Source organism: Conger conger, chromosome 3, assembly GCF_963514075.1.
Source record: "Conger conger chromosome 3, fConCon1.1, whole genome shotgun sequence".
Lineage (NCBI taxonomy): Eukaryota > Metazoa > Chordata > Actinopteri > Anguilliformes > Congridae > Conger > Conger conger.
Window position 1 is genome coordinate 81,588,797 of NC_083762.1, and position 14,172 is coordinate 81,602,968.

Consider the following 14,172-nt stretch of genomic DNA (forward strand, 5'->3'; position numbering starts at 1 on the left):
AATGGTTGTAGTGCTTACACTGTCAATGTTTGGAAATATGTTGTTGTCTGTGATTATGCTGTTGCATATTTCTCTTAGCCGGATGCTGTTGTTGGCAATGACCATCCCAACTATCGCATCCTCCTGTTGAGGTATAAATATTCTTGTGACTGTGTGAGGTAACCGCTGGGTCCTGTAGTGAGTCAAAGACAAATGTGCACTGATACATCTGCTTTTTCTGGAGACTTCTCAAATCACAGTACTACTGTAATATACACATGAATTTAATTCCTTAAGTAAGAATGCTGTAAATACTGTATAGTACCTGTTGATTTGCCTGAAAATCCTCACTATTGAAGCCACTGTGGAGCTGTGAGCAAGTTTGGTTGAACCCTCAAACCTCAGGGACAGACCATGATTTGGGTTTTCTTTTTAGGATCCAGGTTAAATGAACAATAATAATAATAATAATAATAACAACAACAACAACTAGAGATGTGCATTTCCTAAAGAAAATGTGGAGTGTGATTGCCTCAATTGGGTGGAGTATTGCTGGTACTGCTAATGATAGGATGTTCCTCGGTGGTTGCTACGGCGTACCAGGTAGTTTCTAGGGTCTTACTAGGTTGTTGCATGTGTTTGCTAGGTGCTTGCTAGGGGACCGAGCTGCACATAGTCCAGTTGGTTGGTGTTGATATCTCAAGAACTATGGGGGGGGGGGGGTAGAAGACAAAATATCTGTCAGAATAATAATAAAACTTCAATTAGTGAAGTCGTGTGACATGGTTCACAATCACACTAATGAACCATTACTATGTCCTCACAGTTCTGAGATAATTTTACCACACACACAGCCAAATGCACCCACACACACGCACACAAGAGCACCTGAATATGAACACTCCGTAACACTCACACACAAATCCAGGCACCCACTCCTAATCAAACACAGTAGGCGACAGCATACCAGTACAAACAAAATGTATACCCAATAAGATAGCCATGTATTTGTAGCAATTTTGTTTATTGGCATGTATACCCCAAAGTCTTGTATGACATTTAGTTGTAATAAATGAGCGAGTAAACAAGAAGTAATAACCTTTTACAAGAATAAAAAATGTTTTGCTTTTCTCTGGGAACAGTGAAGGACACATACAAACACACATAAAGGAAAAAATACGAAAGACAAATGAGCAAGTTTTAAGGTAATACTGCCAAATACATTTGTGCTGTTTTCAGTTCTGTTCAAATTCACCACAGCTGGATGAGCAATGTTCTTCTGCATGTGATGTTGTTCTTTATTTCAGCATTTTAAGGCACTGATAACCACACATGATATACTTGTCATTAGTGGGCTCTTCAAAAAAAACTCAAACATTTTTAAAAAATGCATCTAAACTACACAGCTGACATTTATTCTAATTCTTATTTTAAGATTCAACTTTGAAAGCTAAAAGGTATAGAGTAGTTGCTGGGTCCAGAGCATTGATGTACCTGGAGTTATTGTTCTGCACATTATTCAAAATCTTACAGCAGGCTTTGGTTTCGGCAATCCCATCCACTGAGCAGACCAGAGATCACATTTCTGTGCCTGTCGCGGTTTAATCCCAGCATTTACCTCGTCACCTCCCGACACAACCAGCCCCATTCCGGAGAAGGAAGGGTCAACTTGTGGCAAAACCTCCAGCTACTGACGTACTGACTACAGCGCACAACATCAGCAGAAGCTGTGCTCACTCTCCACATCCCTGGGTGATGCTCTAGCTGGCGTTTTCACCCTGCACCTGACTGAACACAATCCTGATGCCAAAAGGAACATATCTGGTCTAATATCGAACAAACACATCTACACTATTTAAAAAATGCACCAAAATTCTTGCATCAGATTCAAATTAGTATAGCCTATTGTTCTTTTAAACTAATATTCAGCACATTATTTTATGATGAAAGGTTGCACAAGACAGATGTAAGCAATATTCTCCTTGAATACTAATCTAGCCGTACTTGTAGCTGTATGTTTTTGCTCAAAATAACGAATGTGCCCAATCATTTTTGTACAGTATTGCTAATTCTACGAGAGCCATTACGATTTCTACCAAACTGAAAAACAGTCGAGAAGAACATCACTGAAGACTAGATACACAGCACCTTGAAAAGCATGTCACATGACCGCTGTTAATGTCGGAGAGGAGACGGTCTGTGTGTGGACTCAGCGTGTACAGAGCAGGGGATAACTCCACTGAAGTGCCCAAATGTTTTCTTTTACAACCACTGTAAATTTTAACCTTCAACATTCCTGCGTCTATCCGTCTCCCCGGGTCAGATGGTGCACATCTACAGTACGTTATCACATCGGGTTTCGTGCTTTATCGTAAGCCTTCGGGTCAAAGTTGCGATAAAACCTTAGGGCTATCATGTGCATTACCCCTCTGGCATGTAGGCGCCAGTCTGTACACTATCAGCCAGGCCAAGCTTGATGAGTTTAACATCAAAGTCCCAAAGGTGCATTTCATTCCTAAGTGATTTATAATCTTGTATAAGCACCATTTACAACGGAGTAATTATACTTGGCCTTTGATACCGCCTGGCTCTCCTTGAGGAGATCACTTTGGCGTCGTACCCCTGACAAGCCGACGGAAATTGGGTGCCATTTTGTGCCGGAACTGTGATGAGAAACTACAGTCCTCTCTGCGCACTGAAGAAGTGGCCGGCTCCATGTCTCTAAGCTGCACGTCTCATCTGTGTGTGATGTACAAATGTGACCAACCGCTCACGCAGAGCCACACAGACCTAACCAAACGAATACACAAACAAACAAAAAAAAACAAACAAACAAAACCAAGTGGTTCTGCTTCACCATATCCTCTCTCTCTCTCTCTCACTCTCTCCTTTCCATCGATACCTTTTGCTTTGTAATTGCCTTTGTTGTGGTTGCACACTTTCTTTTTCCAACAGGTCAAACATAATATGTATTTTTTTTTAAAATGCCCCATCCAAAGTGCTGGGACCTGACAGGTTATGGTAACACCAAACACAAATGACTAACCCCTCTCATCCGCTTTCTAACAAACAGCAACAAAAATATCATATTACACATTACAAACAATAATCATAATTAACAATCATGGCAAATAAAACAGGTAATAATGATCCTATTGGCGACAGTACAACGTTTCAAGCTTCAGCCTGATAGCAAGTGATGGATGATGGCCGGAGGCGCTCTCCGCTTGCCTCCCCCCAGCCTCGAGCATCTCCTCTAGACCTCCTTCGTGCTCGACTTCATCTTCTCCACCGTCTCCTGTCAGGGACAAAAGCACCAGACGCGTTCTTTTAATGATGACAAGAGGGAGCGTTACAGGAAAAACTAAGTAAACCACAATCACAGATCACAATACACAACACAACCACAGACATTACATATGTGTGTACATATTTATATGACAGAATGGAGTGGTAATAATAATTGGCAGCCTTTGGCCTAGTGGCTGAGGTACAGGACTGGGATGCGGGAGCTTGGTTGTTCAAGCCCCGGTGTACCCACGATAAGATCCCTGCAGGTGGTGGGCCCTTGAGCACAGCCATTAACCCCACATTGCTTGAGGGGGGATTGGCCCCTGCTTAGTCTAATCAACAGTAAGTCCCTTTGGGGAAAAGCGTCAGCTAAATAACTCTAATGACCCAGAAAAAAGGAAAAGAAAAAAAAACACGGGACTGTTCAAAACAAACATGTTTATATATAGCTTTAGCTAATAAGTCCTGTATCCTGGTTTGTGCTGGTTTGTTTTATGAGTCTGCCGACTGTTTGCTTGTGAGAGTACTAAGTGCGTGTCCTGGCTGACTTTCTGATGGCAGCGACCCAGGACTGGTTTATGGAGTTTGAGTATTTACGCGGTGAATCAGAAAAAGCGCCAACAGGGCTGGCAGTAAACTGCTCCATCAGCAGAAGTGCTGGTCTCTCTCTGTCATTCCTCAGTCCCTACAGGCTGAACACGGCACACTGAGGGGATATATATGTCTCTTCTGCCTTATCCAGCCATTAATGTATGCTTCCAAGCTGTTTGTCCCCATTGGATACGGAGTACACTACAATATATTATACACACGTGGACTTACTGGACAATAAAATTACACTTCACTGCAGTGTAATACTGTATAGTGGAATATGTCAAAGAAGCTATATAAAAGTCTTGCAATATACTTGGTAATACACAGTACTGTGCAAAAGTCTAAAACTGCAGGACAGTGTACCAAAGACTGATGCAAAGGGTGGTCACAACAAATATCCGTTTGTTTTAGTTTACTGCGCTTTATAGTAATTCTTTGGATATTTAGTGGATATTTAGTGGATATTTAGTGGATATTTAATAAATATTTAGTAATATTTATTTATTATTATAATTATTATAATTAATTATTCACTAAAATGTTTTTTTTTTTTTACACGTGCCTAAGACTTCTGCACAGTACTGTATTTTTTTCAATGTATTGTGAAACATATTCCATGAGGGGGAACTCGAGGTAAACATGAAACAAGGAAGCAGTGTCAGTCCCGTGGCATTGTGGGCGATAACAGCTCATCTCAGGCTCCTGACCATTCATCATCACACTTTGACCTTTAGCCTGTGACCTCTGTTGCCCCCGGCGACCAGCGCTTCACCCACCTGGTGTTTATTGAGCTCAGCCACACGGCGAGTCCACTCCTCCTCCGTCATCTCCTGATCCGCGCCGTCTGTCTCCTCCAACACGGGCTTGTCCTTACCTGAGAGAGAGAGAGAGAGAGAGAGAGAGAATATTTTTTCTTTTTCAGTGTGGCAGGGGTAATGGCGCAGTGTTAGAGGTAATGGCGCAGTGGCAGGGGTAATGGCGCAGTGTTAGAGGTAATGGCGCAGTGGTAGAGGTAATGGCGCAGTGGCAGAGGTAATGACGCAGTGGCAGGGGTAATGGCGCAGTGGTAGAGGTAATGGCGCAGTGGCAGGGGTAATGGCGCAGTGGTAGAGGTAATGGCGCAGTGGCAGGGGTAATGGCGCAGTGTTAGAGGTAATGGCGCAGTGGCAGGGGTAATGGCGCAGTGTTAGAGGTAATGGCGCAGTGGTAGAGGTAATGGCGCAGTGTTAGAGGTAATGGCGCAGTGTTAGAGGTAATGGCGCAGTGGCAGGGGTAATGGCGCAGTGTTAGAGGTAATGGCGCAGTGTTAGAGGTAATGGCGCAGTGTTAGAGGTAATGGCGCAGTGTTAGAGGTAATGGCGCAGTGGCAGGGGTAATGGCGCAGTGGCAGGGGTAATGGCGCAGTGTTAGAGGTAATGGCGCAGTGTTAGAGGTAATGGCGCAGTGGTAGAGGTAATGGCGCAGTGTTAGAGGTAATGGCGCAGTGTTAGAGGTAATGGCGCAGTGTTAGAGGTAATGGCGCAGTGGCAGAGGGGTAATGGCGCAGTGGCAGAGGGGGCCAGAGGGGGCGCAGTGGCAGAGGGGGCCAGAGGGGGCCAGAGGGGGCCAGAGGGGCCAGAGGGGGCCAGAGGGGGCCAGAGGGGGCCAGAGGGGGCCAGAGGGGGCGCTGTCTCACCCTCGCAGGTCATGGCGGTGCACACCCAGCTCCCGCAGGCGCACACGCAGCGGTTGCACTCCACCTGGGTCTCCGCACCGTCCTCGTACACCTCGTCCTCCAGAGCGCACTCTGCAGGGGGAGACGCAGACAGTGATGCATGCTGGGATATGACAACGTGCACTCTGAAAACCATTATAAACGGTGACATATTTATTGTGGGATATCAATGTGTACAGGGCCTTACTGTGCCCAGGGGCATTGTGGGATATGAGTGTGGGGGCCTTACTCTGCCCTGGAGCATTATGGGATATGGGGTCTTACTCTGCCCTGGGGCATTATGGGATATGGGGTCTTACTCTGCCCTGGGGCATTATGGGATATGAGTGTGGGGGCCTTACTCTGCCCTGGGGCATTATGGGATATGGGGTCTTACTCTGCCCTGGGGCATTATGGGATATGGGGTCTTACTCTGCCCTGAGGCATTATGGGATATTGGGTCTTACTCTTCTCTGGGGGGTTGAATCCGGGCTTCAGGCAGTTGAGGAACTCGTTGAAGCTCAGCTTCCAGTCTGCGTTCTCATCGGAGAGCTCGATGAGTGCGTCCACACACAGGCTCCTGCAGAGACGGAGGGAGAGACAGAGAGAGAGAGACAGAGGGAGAGAGAGAGAGAGAGAGAGAGAGAGAGGGAGAGAGGGAGAGAGGGAGAGAGGGAGATAGAGAGACAGACAGAGGGAGAGACAGAGAGAGAGACAGAGGGAGAGAGAGAGAGAGAGGGAGATAGAGAGACAGACAGAGGGAGAGACAGAGAGAGAAACAGAGGGAGAGAGAGAGGGAGAGACAGAGAGAGACTGGTTTCACTTCTGTTACACATATAGTTGAGTATTGGGTAATTGTTTTGTCTGCAACTGCTGAAGTCATGTGTCCCGTGCATTTCTAACAGCGTGATGTAATAGAACAAGAAATCAGGAAGTAAAAATGAGAGTGGTGGTGAGGAGAGGAAGTAGTATCTGTTATCCAGTGGCTGGCTGGCTCTGGTATTGGGCTGGCTGGCTAAGGTCCATTCTCACATGCACCCAGAGCATGCCCCGGCTTAATATAGCCAGGGGCATGTAAGGATAAGAAAGCCAGCCTAGGGCTTTTCATAACAGACCCTGTCCCTTTCTGCCTCAAGCAAGAGCATTTTCGTAATCTCTAAATGTATCTTATTCCTCCTGAACAGTCCACTAAAATACGTTACGAGAAATGAGCAACACAGTGACCGAATCTTGATTCATATTTGATCTGCAAACTCCTAGTTTGAAAGTCTGATCCGAGGTTCCGCGCTCATACAAGCGATTTAAGAACACATTTGGTTCTTGCGTGAGGTCCAATTGAACCATGTTTTCTGTGGACAAAAAAGAATGGGTGCAGGAATTGCCACAGTGAAGCAGAGGAATTGTGGGTAATCAAGCTCCCACAATCCACTGGTGCACTGTGGCCTGATGCCAGTGTGAAAGGCCCTGCTGTATCTGGGGTACACAACCTGACACCATGCCACTAAGAGACTGGATAATGCTTACGTCTGGTCTGGTCCAATTATGCTGTGTGAGAAATACCGAGTCATATAATGCATACTACCCTTGAGCATGTTCAGTCCAACAACCAAGTCACCCGATCCTACCTCTGCAATCACCAAGTGCTTAAGGCATCTTCTAAATATACTTCACAGATCATCAGATCAGTGGCCAGGTCTGAGCGAAAAGCCCTTCTCCATAATGTGTCTACCATCGGGCTTGGAGTCTCCGCTACCAGAACATAATGGTGTGAATTAACACAAACCGGACTTAACCCACCGGAACAGGCTGAACGCAGAGCTAGCCTTGGGCTTGCTTAAGGATCCATTCACCAACCGGACCATTAAGCCGCAGTTAGATGCAGATAGATGCAGTTTAAACTCATCGACGACAGGGCATGAAGTTAATGACCTTGTTGATTAGCTGACGCTTAATTCTGCAGAGAGCCCTCCGGTTCTCTCCCCTTCACCGCTGAGCGCAGTCTGACAGAGAACGGTCGACTTCAGGGTCAGACAGTGAAAGGGCATCTAAACACACACAGAATCTTCTGGGTCTTAGATAGATGCTTGAATACGAGGCTGAACGAGTACACAGTGTGAATGTGGACGACAGAAACTCTCGATAGCGCTGTGTGTGACTACAACTCGTGTGCTTAACCAAACTGCCTGTGAGATAAGAACGAGACAAATCCCAGGTAAGCAGCTAACCAGCTAGCTAGTATCATTAGACTTATGAGGTGTTCTATTGAAAAGGGGTTGGTGGCAAACTAAATGAACGTTCATTTAAAATAGTTAAAGGTAGGATAGGTCATTTCAGACTTCTGACGGTCAAGAGAGGAATTGCAGTAACAAACACGCTCAAACCACAACACTGTTTATCCCTCCCCCTTGTCTGTGAACACGCTGATGTTGAAACGCTGTAGGAATTACAACCAGTGAGCTTGAACACAGAGAGCCTTTTTCAAAGATGGGAAGGGATTTACAATGGTCTTGTAACAATGTTTTAACACAAAAAACTCACCTATTGTACCTTTAAACCATATCAGTCTGCTGCAAACATAGTTTGCAATAGACGTTCACCTTCTTGAATGCACTCAGATTGGGCCAGGTTTGGACTGGGTTGGACCAGGTTGGACCGGGTTTGGACTGGGTTTGGACCGGGTTTGGACCGGGTTTGAACTTGGTTGGACCGGTTTGGACCAGGTTGAACTGGGTTGGACCGGTTTCGACTGAGTTGGACCAGGTTGGACCGGTTTGGACCGGGATGGACCGGTTTGGACTGGTTTGGACCGGTTTGGACCGGGTCGGCGGTGAGCGCTCACCTGAGCAGACGGTTGCTCTCCTCGTCGGAGAAGGAGCTGATGTTGACGGCCGTCTCGTTGTGCTGGATGAACTTCAGGAACTCGGCAGAGTCCAGCTGAGAGTCTCCATTATCGTAGCTCTGCGGGAACACAGGGCAGCCAATCAGAGCTCTGCTGTGCTTTCAGGAACACAGGGCAGCCAATCAGAGCTCTGCTGTGCTTTCAGGAACACAGGGCAGCCAATCAGAGCTCTGCTGTGCTTTCAGGAACACAGGACAGCCAATCAGAGCTCTGCTGTGCTTTCAGGAACACAGGGCAGCCAATCAGAGCTCTGCTGTGCTTTCAGGAACACAGGGCAGCCAATCAGAGCTCTGCTGTGCTTTCAGGAACACAGGGCAGCCAATCAGAGCTCTGCTGTGCTTTCAGGAAAGTCTTATAGGAAAAAACTTCAGAAGTGCAAGAAATCGCTAATATTTAATAGGAATATAAACACTAATATATTCCAATTCTGAGCAGTGATGGTAGCCATTCACTGCACAGTACTTCCTGTTTACCTTAGGAAATAAAAAATAAACCCAGTGTATTCCTGAAGTATTATAAATCTTCACTGTGAATCAACTGTAAAGTGGTTAATATGCCACAAAACAAAATGTACCCCTAATCTTAGCGGTACATATAGAGTAAAACCTAAATTGTCTATCTGGCAACAATAAATATTCGATATAACCCAAATTCTATATAACTGGGGCGGCCTGTACCGTAGTGGTTAAGGTAAATGACTGGGACCCACAAGGTCGGTGGTTCTAATCCCGGTGTAGCCACAATAAGATCCGCACAGCAATGGGCCCTTGAGCAAGGCCCTTAACCCTGCATTGCTCCAGGGGAGGATTGTCTCCTGCATAGTCTAATCAACTGTACGTCACTCTGGATAAGAGTGTCTGCCAAATGCCAATGTAATGTAAAAATGCACTGCTCAGTAAGCAGTGAATAAGATCAGAGATCAGAATGTAAATATGTATCAAGTTTAAAAACCTGATGGACCTGTAATTCAGGTATCTACAGGGAGGAAATGGTGGAGCTGGACAGCTCAGGTGAGACTGTGGAAATGTAACTCCCAGAAAGCAGAAAGACCAGCGTGGCAGATTCAGAAGTCCTCGCCGTGGAGAGTCTCTGAAACTGACACTGGGGCGGGCCCCTTTCTCCCGCCTGACACCCAACAAAGCCAAGGAGAGACAGACAGGAGGAGAGAAGAGAAGTGGAGGGTGAAAATGGAGACAGGAACTGCCTCTCCAGACCGCAGAGCATGAAAGTTTGGATTCAGTGGTGGTCACTTGGCAACGTGCATTCTGGTTATTTTAACTCTGCCCTCTGTCTTAATTCTTCCACGGGGGAAGTCCGTTCATTTTAGCACTCAGTTTTCACTGAGAGGTGGCACTGTGGCAATGAAGGTGTTGCACGCAGCAGAGCTGTGAATTAGGACAGGGAGTCTGCTCTCAGGGATAACATTTCACACCCAAAATCCCTCTCCAGGGCATGACTGACAGCCCTTTAAGCCAATCGGCATGGATTCCTTATTCAGCACGTTTTTCCTGGACTCCATAGAGACCCAACAGTGCCAGAGACTGACTCAGCGCTGGTTTTTATCCAAAGTGACATCCTGTTGATTTGATTAATCAGGGGCCAATCCCCCTTGGAGCAAAGTGGGGTCACTGCCCTTATTGTGGCTACACTGGGGCTTGAACCACCAACCTTCTGGGGCCCAGTCATGCATCTTAACCACTAGGCGATTCAGACTGCCCTATATACCGGTCAGAAAACGTCTTCTGACTTAATCACCTGACTTGGTCTCCTGACTTGTCACAAGATGAATTTGAAACGAGAAACACGAAGTCCACAGCGATGACGTCAGTACTGCTACCAGGTGAAAGGGGAGTTTGTTCGCATTTATTATTTCAGTGTTAATATGCACCAACTGTATACGTGTAATTTCTAATAGATCTAATAAATGTTATCTAATGAATCATAAATCAGGCGTGTCGTTGGCCTGCGGGTGAGAGGCTGGCTAACCGCGGAGCGTCGGGTGAGAGACGCAGACATAACGAGCAGACATAACGAGGTCGATCACGCGACCGCGCCGTACTCTGGAGCACAGCTATTCATTAACTGCCGTGAGGGCAAAGCAAAAACACCTCGCTGACAAATGAATGCTCAGAGAATGCTCACTACAAACTGCACGTGGACAGCACTCATTAAACTGCATTATTCCTTGTCTCCGTTTATCAATTTTCTCACTTACATTACAGGCATTTGGCAGACGCTCTTATCCAGAGCGACGTACAGTTGATTAGACTAAGCAGGAGACAATCCTCCCCTGGAGCAATGCAGGGTTAAGGGCCTTGCTCAAGGGCCCAACGGCGGTGCAGATCCTATCGTGGCTATACTGGGATTAGAACCACCAACGTTGCGTGTCCCAGTCCTTTACCTTAACCACTACGCCACAGGCCGCCCTTTCACTTATAACTTCCTCTATTTGTAGCTGCAAAGCATTGTGGTTCTTAAAGTAACAGTCTAGGCAATGCTGTTACCTAGTGCTAATTATTATCTTACATTTAGCTACATAACAACGTGACATAGAATGAGGTAACTTAACGTCCATTCTGAAAGTAAAATACAAGAGTCAGAGCAACGATAAGAAGCCCAAAGCGCTAATGAGCGAGAGAGAGCGAGAGAGAGAGAGAGCGAGAGAGAGCGAGAGAGAGCGAGAGAGAGAGCGAGAGAGAGCGAGAGACAGCGAGAGAGAGAGAGAGAGAGAGCGAGAGAGCGAGAGACAGCGAGAGAGAGCGAGAGAGAGAGAGAGAGAGCGAGAGAGAGCGAGCGAGAGAGAGAGAGAGCGAGCGAGAGAGAGAGCGAGCGAGAGAGAGAGCGAGCGAGAGAGAGCGAGAGAGAGCGAGAGCGAGAGAGAGAGAGAGAGAGCGAGAGAGAGAGAGAGCGAGCGAGAGAGAGAGAGAGCGAGCGAGAGAGAGCGAGAGAGAGCGAGAGAGAGAGAGAGAGAGAGAGAGAGAGAGAGCGAGAGAGAGCGAGAGAGCGAGAGAGAGAGCGAGAGAGAGCGAGAGAGAGCGAGAGAGAGCGAGAGAGAGAGAGCGCGCGAGAGAGAGCGAGAGAGAGCGAGAGAGCGAGAGCGAGAGCGAGAGAGAGCGAGAGCGAGAGAGAGAGCGAGAGAGAGAGAGCGAGAGAGATGTCTTTCCCTCTCTCTCGCCCCCATTCTTCCTGTCTCTATATACTGTTCAATAAAGCTAAAAAAGGCCTAAAAAATATACAAATAAAAATAAAATAAAAAGTCATTGTTTTGGATTCAAATACTTTTCTGTGCTCGATTTGATCTTGCCTGGGCCACATTCGGCCCCAACAAAACGTAGCAAAACGTTCATTTAAACAGAAACGGGGGGGGGGGGTCACTGTGTGGAACAGCTTGCATGTAGCGGAGGCAGAAACACTGGGGGTTTTCAAGACCAAGCTTGATACGGTGCTAGATTATATCTGGTTTTTAGGTAAACTAGGCAGTAGGTACACTCTAGTGGTGGAAAAGGGGAGCGTTGCTGGGCTGAATGGCCTGTTCTCACCATTACGTTGTATAATGTTGTGCTGTGTTATACGTTATGTTATCACGCCTCTTGGCACACCCACCTTGAAGTACTTGAGCAGGATGTCGGAGAAGTTGTTGCCCTTGGAGAACCAGCCATCGGGAATGACCTCGGCCTGCAGCCACTCAATCACACGACTGCGCAGCTCGTTACGGTCGCCCAGGTAACACACAACTGCGCAGAGAGAGGGGGGGGGGGAGGGAGGGAGAGAGGGGGTGAGAGAAAGGGAGAGAGACGGGATGGGTTATACAGCTGGACTGTACAGAGCACTGCACTGCAAAAGCCAAAAAACTAAAAAACAAGTCTCACCAAGTATTTTAGTTACATATTTAGATTTAAAATTGTAATCCCATCACAATTTGCTAAAAAATAAAGCCAAAAATATTGCCAATGAGGTGAGTCAGTTTGACTCATTTCAAGATTTGCCAACGGGGAAATCTACTACGGATGTTTTACACCAGCATCTGATGGACCCGTAATTCAGGTCCATCAGAGTTCAGGAAAGTGGTGGATAGCTGTCTGTTAGCTAGATGGGAATTAGGCTCAGTAACCTTAGCAACCCTTTCCTAACCCGAACAGGCACTTACTGGGGCTGGCCACCGCCTTCTCTGCTTTCTTCTCTGAAACAGAAAATAAAAAACAAGAAAGGAAAATGTTAGATTTTACATAAATGTTTCACGGCATGGCTGGTATGTTGAGGTCTGATAGCCCACTTTTGTCCCACATACACACGCGTGTTTAAGCTGAGGGTTATACATGCGTGTTTGGGGCATCCATATCAACAGCCCCAACTACAGAAGGAGAACAGGAGGGCAGAGGGGTTGCACCACATTTTGGGGTAATGTCATATTTTGTGGTTTTACTATGTTCAGGTGTGTCCCCAAATTTACGGGTAACATGGTTACGGGGTGTTTGGAGGTGTCCCCATCGTTATGGAGTGTCCTCGTGGTTACAGGGTGTTTGGGGGTGTCCGCATGGTTACAGGGTGTTTGGGGGTGTCCCCATGGTTATGGGGTGTTTGGGGGTGTCCCCATAGTTACAGGGTGTTTGGGGTGCCCACCTTCGCAGTGCCCATCGTGGGCCACCTGGATCTTCAGGCCGGTGAGGCAGGCATCGCGGTGCAGCTCACAGTGGTTACGGTACGTCTTCCCGTTACTGCCACACACCGAGCGCTTGTGGGGTTTACACTCCTGAGAGAGAGCACAGAGATTACACACTCACTCACACACACACACTCACACACGGTCCTCACCTCGATACACACTCACACACACTCACACACACACACGGTCCTCACCTCGATACACACACACACACACACACACAGTCCTCACCTCGATACACACACTCACACACACTCACACACACACACACACACACACACACACACACACACGGTCCTCACCTCGATACACACACACACGGTCCTCACCTCGATTCACACACACTCACACACTCACACACTCACACACACACTCACACACTCACACACTCACACACTCACACACACACACACACGGTCCTCACCTCGATACACACACACACACACACGGTCCTCACCTCGATACAAAGGCAGGTGGGCTCCCCCTTCTCCGTCACGGCGCACTCCCGCCCCGCCCCACAGAACACGTTGGCGCAAACCTTCGACTTGCTCTTCACCTCCTGCAGAGAGACAGAAGGGACATTAAATAAACACATCGATTAAATAACTGAACCCATTTACTTTACCATGAGTTTAAGGACATCGGTAGAGCAACAGGAGAACAGCTCACCCTTTCCCTTGTCAAAGCTGCAATTTTAGGAAAAAAACGTTTTCCGTATATGGCCAGTACTCAATGAGTTATTGCTGGATTTTAATTTCTTACAAAGTGCCACTGCTGTGTTCAGGACAGAGAGGATCTCAATGCGTCTATTAGGGACATACAGCAAGCTGCCGAAGCAAGAACAGGGGAAAGACGCCATCTAGTGGTGACATCCCGAAGTGCCGGACCCGGAGGCTCTGAAATGCTGTGAGTGTGTGTGTGTGTGTGCGAGTGTGTGTGTGTGTGTGCTTGTGTGTGTGTGTGCTTGTGTGTGAGTGTGTGTGTGCTTGTGTGTGTGTGTTACAGAGGGATACAGTAGTATAACGTGAGTGTGTGTGTGTCGGAGCTTTTGTT

General features: G+C 47.1%; 1 protein-coding gene across 1 annotated transcript in view; it reads right to left on the reverse strand.

Annotated features, from left to right (window-relative positions):
- Positions 1-982: 982 nt before the first annotated feature.
- Positions 983-14,172, reverse strand: part of fstl1b (follistatin-like 1b) — a 33,570-nt gene continuing 20,380 nt past the window's right edge. Inside the window, exons 3-11 of the mRNA XM_061234726.1 lie at positions 13,577-13,678; positions 13,077-13,206; positions 12,604-12,636; positions 12,060-12,190; positions 8,397-8,515; positions 6,025-6,137; positions 5,540-5,650; positions 4,641-4,738; positions 983-3,277 (exon numbers count right to left, since the gene is read on the reverse strand). Coding sequence (XP_061090710.1) covers positions 3,236-3,277; positions 4,641-4,738; positions 5,540-5,650; positions 6,025-6,137; positions 8,397-8,515; positions 12,060-12,190; positions 12,604-12,636; positions 13,077-13,206; positions 13,577-13,678 — 879 coding nt within the window. The 3' untranslated portion in view covers positions 983-3,235. The remainder of the gene's footprint in view (positions 3,278-4,640; positions 4,739-5,539; positions 5,651-6,024; positions 6,138-8,396; positions 8,516-12,059; positions 12,191-12,603; positions 12,637-13,076; positions 13,207-13,576; positions 13,679-14,172) is intronic.